The 13,029-nt window shown below is 47.6% G+C and overlaps 1 protein-coding gene across 17 annotated transcripts in view; it reads right to left on the reverse strand.

Annotated features, from left to right (window-relative positions):
- Window positions 1-13,029, reverse strand: part of LOC134995275 (zinc finger protein 436-like) — a 213,255-nt gene that overhangs the window by 132,719 nt on the left and 67,507 nt on the right. For 15 of the 17 annotated variants that reach the window (XM_063951077.1, XM_063951086.1, XM_063951088.1 and 12 more), the window contains exon 11: window positions 2,233-2,307. The exons of the other annotated variants lie outside the window; for them this stretch is intronic. In XM_063951077.1, coding sequence (XP_063807147.1) covers window positions 2,233-2,307 — 75 coding nt within the window. The remainder of the gene's footprint in view (window positions 1-2,232; window positions 2,308-13,029) is intronic. 17 annotated transcript variants of the gene reach the window in all.

Raw genomic sequence — 13,029 nt, forward strand, 5'->3', positions numbered from 1 at the left:
CACTTACTACTCCTGCTAAGTAGCTCATAGATGAACTGTTGAGATTGGGACCAAACTCACTTCCAACCAACACCATCATCTTCTTCCCAATGGTGTAATCTCACACGTTCCTGGTTCTCCCGGTGATGTCCGTCCTGTTGTATGACTGGCACATACATGTCTCCTGACTATCCTGTCCCTGACGTGCTTCAGTCCTTTCCAGATGGGCAGAAGTGATCTGTAATCTTATGATGGCCCTCTGGTTTGCAGACCGCTGCCCCTGGACTGACCTGTCCTGAAGAAGCACCCCCCTTATCCCCACATACATCTAGTAATGAGGAGCTAAGGATACTAGAGGACAATCCTTTCTCAGACTGATTTATTCCTTCCACCATGATAAAGCCATCTTCAGCAATGTGATGTAGAGTCCTGCAGGTCCTCCCATACTCTTACAATTACTAAATTAAATTCTATGACTGTCAAAGCCTCCCAGATAGAGATCCAGGACTGATTCTGCAATCATAGGATTATTTGGGGGGATTCTCAGTGTCTCAGCTGCTAGAAGTCTAGGATGTCTCCCATATCTTTTCTCCAGAGACGTCAGAAGACCCAACTTCCCCACATTTATTACCCATCTCATAGACGACAATGTTACAGTTTCCCTTTATTTCCAAGTGGGAAGACTCCGGTCTCTGTGTCGATGGCTGCAGCCAACAAATCATTAAGACAGGGCAAGATGAACTGATAGGAGATGGGCTCATACATGACACCTCTACCTCCACTGGATATAACAATATTATATTGGGACTTCTGTCTCTTGATTCATCTTTTAAAACGTTTTCGCAGTAGGGAAACCATTTTTGACCTCAGATATTCTTTACAAAATCCTCCTTGGAATCTGATGCAGAAGTCTAGATCCATCCCCAGTCCTGGCCCAGTGGGAGAGGGCGGCTGTTCCTGACACCACTCTGACAGATTCCACTGAGGAGCCAGTGATGGAGACCGCTGCCGTAATACTGTACAAGAAGTCAGAACCTCTCCATTGTGAGTCGTAGTCTTGGGTCTGATGCATAGCGATTACTACAGCAGTTTGTGCAGCGTATGATGTATGACCACACACTTTGCATGCTGAGAAGCGAAGGAAAGTTAATGTGCCTGTGCACACCCACAAGCATTTTGCACGTATCAACCCTTACAGCCGCACGCGTGGAAAAGTAAAGATCGGCAAGGGAGCGGTCACTCAACGCAGCCCATGACTAGCCAATAAGTGCGTGTACACACTAATAGGTGTATCTATTGCAACGGTTACAGGGCAGGTGCAGATAAATGATGACATGATATAAACTATGCACATGTGCGGAAGATGTGGAAGTGTATGCTGGGAGTAAGCATGTCCGAGGTCACGTCTCTGAGCTGGAATCAGCACATAACAATACTTGCTACTGCAGGGCCGGCAGCACGTAAAGCACATTCTGCATATTACACAATGCAGTCAGGCGAGAGGGAGAAAGGCGCTACACCCTGCAAACCTTGCGCCATAGGAATGCCCTTCCCCTTCATTACACCATCCAGGCCCTGCTGCTAGTTTCTGGTAGTTCCCTGGAAGGACACTTACAGGTCCGCACTATAACAATGAGAGCCCAGGGCCACGTAACACCACTGCTGTCACACAGGGAGGGTGACCTGCCTACAGTACCGGATGATACTGCTGGAACCCTTAGTGCTGCTCACCATCACAGCCAATAGGAGCACAAACATCACCAACCTGCTGTAAGGGTGCAGATTACTACATGTCCTTATGGACCCCACACCCTGCTCTCCGTCCCCGATGAGGGGCTGGTGGGGAGTTCCTGTCCATAGGGGGGCATGACAATATCTCTTTGTGGGTGACGACCTAGAGATAACCTGGAGAACCCACCTATACGTAGCAGTCAGCTGAGTGATGCCGTGTAGCAGTGTGAGAGCCTCTGCTGTAAGGTCACCTATAGCCATTTGTGTATCTGTCCTTGCTCCTCACATACTGCCCCCTACAGCCGGAATCACGGCCTCTCATCATTATATGTGACCAGAGGAGCAGCCCGATCCCTCTCATACCCGACGGTCACACATCTATTCTCCCCAACATATTACAGAACAGCGAACTGCTATAGGAGCGTCTCACACCCAGAACAGCCGCCGTGCACAGTCTATGATCTCCCATTCTGTCCGGCAATGGGATAGATGTCACATTATAGAAGAGCGAGCATCACTGACCTGCACTGGACTCTGGGAGGAATTCCTGCAGCCCCCGATGATCACCAGCATCCAGCTCTACACCGGCCTCAGTTCCTGTGTATGACAATAAGCAGACAGTGTTACACACAGACACACATAGGCAGAGACAGAAGGGGCAGTGTCTCTGTGTAGTAGTCATTATTCCCATATGTTACACTGACAGTGACAGGAGGAATATCCGGCCACACGTGTTGGTCACAGACAGCGTCTCTCTCACATATTTACTCTACCCTCCATCACTGGCTTATATGGATGAGCGGAGGCACATACCCTTTAAAAGCATTTCTATCCCCTCTGTACAGTCCACACATAATCTGACATATTTTGTCTTTCTTCACTCTCCCATCCTCCTGACCCCAGGCCAACATTGCTGGGTGACCGTATCATACAACCCACCAAGAACCTCTGCAATCTGGCAGGACCATTATGCTATAGAGTGAAGCTAGATACAGATGTGTCCTCTTACAGCCTTACTGCAGTCACGCTAAACAGCCCTTGAAATCACGCCATGTCGTGGCGGTACTCTGTAGCGTTTTTCCCCCCACATAAATGCCTCTTAGACGCAAAGTACTGTTATAGCTTCTGCTGATTAAAATGTGCGGCATGCCTATATTCTGTAATTGCGGCTAAATCTGCATCTGAAATGCCAAGTTACAGTGTCTTCCATGAAAACATTGTAGCATAGCATTTTGTCTGCAAATACAGTCGCAGTCACACACAGAATATAGGCATGCTGCATATCATGTTAATCAGCAGAAGCTGCTTCTGCGTCCTACTGCATTACTTTGTGTCTAAAAAAACCGCAACAAAAGACGCTGGGCGCTACAGAGTCACATGGCACTCACGCGTTGTGTAACACGTCTTTTAGCGCACGGAGCAAAGATGTAAGAGGACACATCTGTAGGTTAGTGAGAGAAGCTGCTGAATATCATTAGTGGTAAATTAGTGAGAGGTTACATGGTGAGAAATAAAAGTAGTGAGGAGTGAAGGTGAAGGATCCCTTCCCTGTATACCTAATGCTGTGTATTTACATACACAATTGAAGGCCAGAGACCCCTTCTGCCTCGTGGTAGCGCCCATATCCACCGGTCCTATATACTGGTTTTAATTAGGTTCCTGACATTTAGACTGCATACAGAGCAAGGGGAGTCCTGCACAAATGTATATTAGAATGTCAGATTGGTGGGTGGATTTTTGGGGCGCGGGTCCCCCTGGATTGCGGTGGCTGGTCGGCCTCAGGAGCAAAACAGGTTAATACTTAATTCTGCATCCCTATTGTGTGTGTCGTTTCAATGCAACACATTTACCACCTTCACTTCTCACTACGTTACCTCTCACTATTTTACCACTGCTGATTTTCAGCGGCCTCTCACTAATCTTTTTTCACTAGTGCATTGCGGTGCATATGGATGCGTAGTTTAGACCTGATCGCAGGCTGTACGAAAACGCAGCCTAGCGATCAGGTCTGAATTAACCCCGTGTCCAGTGACTTGTTCCAGTATGGAGATTATTGCTGCAGATTCCAGTCCTGAGATCGCTCATTCAGGTTCCAGTTCTTAGTTTCGTGACTCACGTTTCCATTTCCTATAGAACCTTCCTCATTCAATTTCTCATCTACTAAACAAGCTAATCCCAATTGTCCCAATCCAGATCTTCAATACCCGGCATCTGTGACACTTCAGAAACTTACACCTTAATACTGCCTGTGGCCGGAGACCCATCCCACACGATAAACCCGTGGTGCTTTCACCATCCTTTAAATGGACAAATCAGCACTTGGCGACTTATACTGTAAATGTATAGGTAATAAAGTGTTTTAACGTGTTATATTTATGTATAAGGTATATTGTTTCCAAAAGGCTTTGGCATCTGGAAAGAAACTGCCCTTGGGACATTCTCACATAGGAATTTAGTTGTTAATGACCCTGACACCAGCAAAGGGGTCTCCGGACAAGCAATTTCTTTGAGATGCAGTACAGGGGAGCATTCTTGTGTGTCTCTATGTAAAACAGAGACACACAGTTGTTAAGACAGTGTTGTTGGGTTCCAGAATTTCTTGTTCCTAAGAAGGTATTAAGATTCTGATTAAGCCAAACTGGATTTAGTCTAAAGATGTGAAAGGAAAGAGGCAATTGAAATTCGAGTTCTATTTAGATTTGTGAAAGACACAGGAAGATGTTAGAAAACTGGTGTGATTTATAGATGAAAGAGCAGGAAATTGCTTTATACAATTATCCAACTCTTTTGAAAGTGATTTATAGATGAAAGAGCAGGAAATTGCTTTATACAATTATCCAACTCTTTTGAAAGTAGGATTTTAATCACCTACCGGTAAATCCTTTTCTCGTGGTCCATAAGGGATATTGGGGAATCTAGTACGATGGAGTATAGACGGGGGTCCAAAGGAGCCGGTGCACTTTAAATTTTCTTCACTGGGCGTGCTGGCTTCTCCCCTCTATACCCCCTCCCACAGGCAGTTATAGGTAAAACAGTGCCCGAAAGAGAAAGGACATATATGAGAGAAGGAAATAGGATAACAAAGAGTGGTGAGATTATACACCAGCACACCACGAACATACAAGAACAACCAGCAAGAGCTGGGAACAACAGCAGCAACAGCTGAAAAGGTAACCACAGAAACGAGAACATGCAGAAAAGTCAACGCACTGAGGCAGGCGCCCAATATCCCTTATGTACTACGAGAAAGGATTTTAATTACCTACCAGTAAATCCTATTTTCTGTGGCATCCATAAGGGATATTGAGGAATGTAGTACGATGGGGACGTCCCAAAGCTTCCAGAATGAGCGGGAACGTGCGGAGACTGCTGCAGCACCGCCTGCCCATACTGGGTATCCTCTTTGGCCAGGGTATCAAATTTGTAGAACTTCACAAAGGTGTTCTTCCCCGACCAGGTAGCAGCTCGGCACAGTTGCAAGGCCGAGACTCCACGGGCAGCCACCCAGGAAGAGCCCACTGATCTCGTAGAATTTGCCTTCGGAGACTTAGGAACAGGCAAGTCTGCCGACACATAGTCCTGTTGGATAGTAAGTCTAAGCCAACGAGCAATGGACTGCTTTGAAGCAGGACAACCCTTTTTCTGCGCATCACAGAGCACGAACAAGGACTCAGTCTTTCTGATCCTAGCTGTTCGCTTGACATAGATTTTCAAGATTTTCAAGGCACGCACAGCTTCCAATACCTCCGGAGGAGCAGAGGTGTCAGAACTTGATGGAACCACAATAGGTTGATTCATATGAAACGCAGAGACAACCTTCGGCAGGAACAGTTGCAGAGTCTGGAGCTTTGCTCTGTCCTCGTAAAATCGACATCACTGTCTTCCACGTGAGAAACTTGTCCTCTACCGTCATCAGAGGTTCAAACCAGGACTGTAAAAATTCCAACACTACATTCAAATCCCAGGGTGCCATAGGCGGCACAAAAGGAGGTTGTATGTGGACTACCCCTTGCAAGATGGTCTGAACTTCTGGCAGTAGTGCCAATTTCTTCAGGAAGAAAATGGAGAGAGATGAAATCTGGACCTTAATGGAACCCAGACGCAAGCCCTTATCCACACCAGCCTGCAGGAAATGTAAGAAACGACCCAAGTGGAAGTCTGCAGGTGGATATGTGCGTTCCTCGCACCAGGAGACATATCTTCTCCAGATATGATCATAGTGTTTTGACGTCACAGGTTTCCTGGCCTGAACCATGGTAGCAATAACCTTTTTGGAAAGACCCTTGTGAGCTAGGATGTTCCGATCAAACCTCCATGCCGTCAAACGCAGCCGCCGTAAGTCCGTAGAGGCCAAGGGTCTTCGACGGACATGTCCAGAAGATCCGCGTACATGCCCTACGAGGCCAATCTGGGGCAATCAGTATTGCCCGGAAGTCCCGATTTCTGATGCTCTTGAGCACCCTTGGAAGCTACGGAATCGGAGGAAACAGGTAGACCAGCCGGTAAGGCCAAGGTGACGTCAATGCATCTACTGCCCTCGCCTGAGGGTCCCTGGTTCATGAGCAATACCAGTGAAGCTTATTGTTGAGACGAGAAGCCATCAGGTCTATCTGTGGGCAGCCCCACAGGTGGATGATCTGCTGGAACACCTGCTGGTGGAGACCCCATTTCCCCGGGAGCAGATCGTGACGACTAGGAGCCATGGGCACTTTAAGAATTTGATAGTGTACCATGGGGAAGTACCAAAGCTCCCAAACCGGGTGGGAGAGTGCTGAGAATCCTGCAGAACTGACTGACCAAACTGAAGGTCCTCAGAGGCCAAAGTGTCGAACCTGTAGAACTTAGCAAACGTGTTCGAACCAGACCAAGTAGCTGCTCAGCAGAGCTGTAAAGCCGAGACACCCCGGGCAGCCGCCCAAGAAGAACCCACTGACCTAGTAGAGTGGGGCTGTACAGATTTTGGAACTGGCAAGCCTGCCGTGGAATATGTATGCTGGATAGTGAGCCTGATCCAGTGTGCAATTGACTGCTTTGAAGCAGGACACCCAATCTTATTGGGATCATAAAGAACAAACAGCGAGTCGGATTTCCTGAGACAAGCTGTTCTCTTTACATACAACATCCAAAGACTTTGAAGTAGCAGAGGTTTCGGTAACAACCGGAACCACAATAGGCTTGTTGAAACGCAGACATCACCTTAGGAAGAAATTGCTGATGAGTTCTGAGTTCAGCTCTGTCCTCATGGAAAATTAAATAGGGGCTCTTGTGAGACAATGCCCCCAGCTCCGACACAAGCCTCGCCGAAGCCAAGGCCAACAGTGTGACGGTCTTCCACGTAAGATATTTTACGTCTACCTCCGGTAATGCTTCAAACCAGTCCGATAGGAGGAACTGCAGCACCAAATTGAGATCCCAAGGTGCCGTAGGAGGCACAAAGGGAGGTTGGATGTGCAGAATGCCTTTCAAAAACGTCTGGACCTCAGGGAGAGAAGCCAATTGTTTCTGAAAGAAAATGGATAAAGCCGAAATCTGGATTTTTATGGAGCCCAGACGGAGGCCCACACCTGCCTGCAGAAAAAGCAGGAAACGTCCCAGATGAAATTCCACCGCAGAATATTTTCTGCTCTCACACCAAGAGACGCATTTCTTCCAAATACGGTGGTAATGCTTGGACGTTACCCCCTTCCTGGCCTGGATCATAGTCGGGATATCCTTGTCAGGGATCCCTCTCCTGGCTAGAATCAGCCGTTCAACTTCCATGCCATCAAACGTAGCCGCGGTAATTCTTGATAGACGAACGGGCCCTGTTGCAGAAGATCCTCGCGAACAGGTAGAGGCCACGGATCTTCGAGGGGCATCTCCAGAAGGTCCGCGTAGCAGTCCCTTCATGGCCAGTCCGGAGCTATGAGTATCACTTGAACCCTTACCCTTTTTATTCTTTTTATAATCCTTGGGATCAGAGGAAGTGACGGAAACACGTACACCATCTGATAGACCCATGGAGTCATCAGAGCGTCTACAGCCACTGCCTGTGGGTCTCTCGACCTGGAACAATACCGCTCAAGTTTCTTGTTGAGACGAGAGGCCATCATGTCGATTTGTGGATATCCCCATCGACGTGTCAAGAACCTGAACACTTCCGGGTGAAGGCCCCACTCCCCGGGTGCAGGTTGAGTCTGCTGAGGAAATCTGCTTTCCAGTTGTCTACTCCCGGAATGAAGACCGCTGACAACACCGCAGCGTGTTTTTCTGCCCAGAGGAGAATTCTTGACACCTCTGACATTGCTGCTCTGCTTTTCATTGCGCCTTGTCGGTGTATGTACGTTACTGCCGTCACATTGTCCGACTGGATCTGAATGGCCTGATCCTGAAGATGATATGAGGCATGCAGAAGGGCGTTGTATATAGCCCTGAGTTCCAGAATGTTGATTGGAAGGACGACTTCCTAACTTGACCATCTTCCCTGAAACAGCACCCCCTGGATGACTGCTCCCCAACCTCTGAGGCTTGCATCGGTGGTCAACAGAAACCAATTCTGAATTCCAAACCTCCGACCCTTGACGAGTTGAGAAGTCCGTAACCACCACAGAAGGGAGATCCTGGCTTTTGGTGACAGATGTATCCTCTGGTGCATGTGAAGATGCGATCCGGACCATTTGTCCAACAGATCGAGCTGGAAGGGTCTTGCGTGAAACCCGCCGTATTGAAGCGCCTCGTAAGAGGCCACCATTTCCCCCAGAAGGCGAATGCATAGATGCACCGATACCCGGGTTGGCTTCAGTACATCCCGAACCATTAACTGGATTACTAATGCCTTTTCCAACAGAAGGAACACCTTCTGCGACTCAGTGTCCAGTATCATTCCCAGGAAGGGAAGCCTCCGTGTTGACTCTAGGTGAGATTTCGGAAGGTTCAGGATCCACCCGTGATCCCGGAGTAGTCTGGTTGAGAGACCAATGCTGCCCAGCAACCTCTCCATGGACAGAGCCTTTATCAGAAGATCGGCCAGGTACGGAATTATGTTCACTCCCTGTTTGCGGAGGAGAAACATCATCTCTGCCATCACTTTGGTGAACACCCTTGGTGCCGTGGAGAGACCAATTGGCAGGGCCTGGAACTGGTAGGGACAGTCCTGCAGTGCAAACCGTAGATAAGCCTGATGAGACAGCCAGATCGGAATATGAATACGCATCCTTGATATCCAGAGACACTAGGAATTACCCCTCCTCCAGACCTGAGATCACTGCTCTCAGATACTCCATTTTGAACTTGAACACTCTTAAGTACGGGTTCAAGGACTTGAGGTTCAGAATCGGTCTCACCGAACCGTTCGGTTTCGGTAGTACAAACAAGTTGGAATAGTACCCCTTGTTTTGCAGATGAGGTGGAACTGGAACAATGACAAGAGTCTGTACCAGTTTTTGGATGGCCTGCTGTAAAGTTATACTTGCCTCTTGTGAAGCTGGTAAGCTTGATTTGAAGAATCTGTGAGGTGGGAGCTTTTGGAACTCCAGTCTGTAGCCCTGGGAAATAACCCAGGGATCCGTGCACGAACTTGACCAGATGTGACTGAAGCATTTTTGTCGGGCTCCCTCCGGACAGTCCTTCCAGGCATCGCGGTCCACCGTCATGCTGAAGGATTTGAGGAAGCAGAGCCTGAGCTCTATTCCTTAGAACCGGCAGTTGCTGGTTTGCGTGGTTTACCTCTTGCGCCTCTGGAGGCTATAGAAGCACCTCTGGATTTGCCCTTAAACTTGGCCTTCCGAAAGGACTGTAAATTTGAAGCTGAATAAGCCTTCCTGGCTGGGGGAGCTGCGGAAGGAAGATATGTAGACTTACCCGCAGTAGCTTTGGAGATCCATTTATCTAGTTCGTCTCCAAATAAGGCCTGTCCTGTGAATGGTAGACCTTCCACGTCTTTCCTGGAGTCCGCATCAGCAGTCCACTGGTGTAGTCAAAAGCCCCTGGGTGCTGACACTGCCATAGCAGTGTTGCGTGCATTAAGCATGCCTATCTCTTTCATGGCTTCCACCGTAAAGTTCGCAGAGTCCTGTATATGTTGCAGGAGTAAAACAACATCCCTCCCTAGACAAAGAATCTAACCCCTCAATTAGGTTACCTGACCATTTAGCAATGACTTTTGTGATCCATGCACACGCTATAGTGGGTCTCTGAGCCAGCCCAGCAGCTGTGTACAAGGATTTGAGTGTAGTCTCAATTTTACAATCAGCCGTGTCTTTTAGGGAGGCTGCACCAGGGACAGGCAATACAATTTTTCGTGACAGCCTGGACACGGATGCGTCCACTATCCGTGGATTTTCCCATTTTTTCCTATCCTCAGGAGGGAAAGGAAATTTTCTACCAGGAGTAACCCACAGTTCTTCAAACAGGGTATTCAATTCCTTTGACACAGGAAAAGTGACTGAGTACTTCTTTTTTACATTAAAATAAGATTCCCCACACTCCTCTGACACCTTATCAGGAATTTGAAGAACATCTCTGATAGCCTCTATAAGAGCCTCTATTCCCTGTGACAGAGCAGCATTCACCCCTCCAATTCCACCTCACCCTCCTCCATGTCTGACGCTTCAGCGTCAGACTGCAGGATATGGGCCAGAGATCGTTTTGGCAGACAAATAGGAGGGGATTTAGACACTGATCTGTTCATAAACTCATACCCAGACTGTCTTAAGTATTGCGTCTCTTTCTCATTGCGGGACAATTAAGTAGAAATATTGGAAATCATTCCTTTAATTGAATCCAGCCACGCCGGTTCAGTCCTGCTATTCTGGGAAGGTGCACTGCCCTGAGTACCCAGTAGTGAGCCCCCTGCTGTACAAGAAACACACTCTTTGCCTGACATGATGTAAATGTGACAGAGCACACACACACACAGGAAATATACGTTATGGTAAGAACTTACCGTTGATAACGGTATTTCTCCTATGTCTACAGGTTTCCACAGGATAACATTGGGATATGGATGGAGCGACAGCGGATTGGCACCAAATGATCACAAGCTTTCTGGCATCCCAGGATGCAACGGGCTCGTCCATATATTCCCGCCCACCGACTCAGTCATATCAGTTGTTTCCAAAGCATTTAGGCAGGAGCATTATGTAGAACCCTATTCAGGCGAGAACAACACACATGCACGCCCTTCCATGCAAGAGGGAAGAGGTTAGTGAGTATAAAGATTCTCAAATCAGGTGCGTCAGGGTGGGATCCCTGTGGAAACCTGTGGACATAGGAGAAATACAGTTATCAACGGTAAGTTCTTACCATAACGTATATTTCTCCAGCAGGATCCACAGGATAACATTGGGACTTCGCAAAGCAATTTTTAGTGGTGGGAATGCTCCTGATTAGACAGGAGAACCTTTCGCCCGAATTCAGCGTCATGAGAGGCAAAGGTATCCAAGGCATGTCTAATGAAAGTGTTAATGAAAGACCATGTGGCTGCCTTACATATCTGTTCTGCTGAAGCACCATGTTGTGCTGCCCATGAAGGACCTACCTTACGTGTAGAGTGAGCAGAGACATTAGCCGGAACAGGGAGATCAGCTTGAGAGTATGCTTCTGAAATCGGCATACGAAGCCATCTTGCTAGCGTCTGTTTAGTAGCAGGCCATCCACTCTTGTGAAATCCGTAGATAATGAAGAGAGAATCTGTCTTTCGGATGGCACTGGTACGATCTACGTAGATTCCTAATGCCCGGACTACGTCCAGCGACGCAGAAATTCCAGATACCTGAAAAGCCGGGACTACAATTTCTTCGTTAAGGTGAAACTTAGATACCACTTTAGGAAGATAGCCAGACGTAGTTCTGAGAACTGCTTTATCTGGATAAAAAAAATCAGAAAAGGAGATTTACATGAAAGCGCTCCTAAATCGGATACTCTTCTAGCTGATGACATAGTCAGTAGAAAGAGTACTTTAGCTGTCAACCATTTAAAATCCACTTTCTTAAGTGGTTCAAACTAGTGATGAGCGGATTCGGTTTTACTCGGTTTTACTCGGTTCTCAAAACGGCATCTTATTGGCTCACGGATGTCACGTGTTTTGGATAGCCAATAAGATGCCGTTTTGAGAACCGAGTAAAACCGAGTAAAACCGAACCTCGCTCATCACTAGTTCAAACGGAGCCCCCTGAAGGGCTTTGAGGACCAGACTTAAATCCCAAGGTACTGTAGGAGGAACAAAAGGTGGTTGAATGCGCAGCATTCCCTGGAAAAAAGTACGCACATCCTGTAAAGTGGCAATTTTCTTTTGGAACCATACAGTCAATGCTGAAACTTGAACTCTCAAGGAAGCCACCTTCAAACCCTTATCCACCTTCAAACCCTTATCCAGTAAGATTCTGGATACTCTGAAAGATCTTGGATCCATATTTCTTTCACTGCACCAATGAATATAGGCTTGCCATATTCGGTGATAAATGCGAGCAGAGGAGGGTTTCCTTGCTCTGAGCATTGTTTGAATTACCCGTTCTGAAAAACCTCTTGACTTTAGGATAGAGGTTTCAACAGCCACGCCGTCAAAGACAGCCGATCCAGATGCCTGTGATAACAAGGACCCTGCATTAGTAGATCTGGACGTTTAGGGAGCAGAATTGGAGCATCCATCGACATCCTCTGCAGATCTATGTGCCAATGCCTTCTGGGTCAAGCCGGAGCTATTAGCATCACGGCACCCTTTGCTTGCTTTATTTTCCTTACCACCCTGGGTATCAGGAAGATTGGAGGAAACAGATATGCCAGATGAAATTCCTATTTCACTGACAGTGCGTCCACAAGGATCGCTCCGGGGTCTTTTGTTTTTGACCCAAATGCCGGAACTTTGTTGTTCAGACTGGATGCCATGACATCCATCTCTGGCAACCCCCATTCGTCTACTAGAGTCTGAAATACATCCGAGTGTAGAGCCCATTCGGTTGTGCGAATGATGTGTCGACTGAGAAAGTCCGCTTCCCAGTTTTGGACTCCTGGAACGAACACTGCGGACAATGCTGGAAGATGGAGTTCTGCCCACTTTAGTATGCGACTTACCTCCTTCATTGCTCTTTGGCTGTGAGTTCCTCCCTGATGGTTGAGGTACGCTACTGCTGTTGCATTGTCCGAGCGGATCTGGACTGGTTTTCCTTGCATAATGTCCTTTGCCTGAGTCAGTGCCATGTATATGGCCCGGAGTTCCAACAGATTTATTGGCAGGCAACTTTCTTCTGTGGCCCATTGTCCCCGGAACCACAATTTTTCGGACACTGATCCCCAGCCCTGAAGACTGGCATCCGTTGTCAGGATCTCCCAATCTGATATCCA

The sequence above is a fragment of the Pseudophryne corroboree genome, chromosome 2, assembly GCF_028390025.1.
Source record: "Pseudophryne corroboree isolate aPseCor3 chromosome 2, aPseCor3.hap2, whole genome shotgun sequence".
NCBI classification, from domain to species: Eukaryota; Metazoa; Chordata; class Amphibia; order Anura; family Myobatrachidae; genus Pseudophryne; species Pseudophryne corroboree.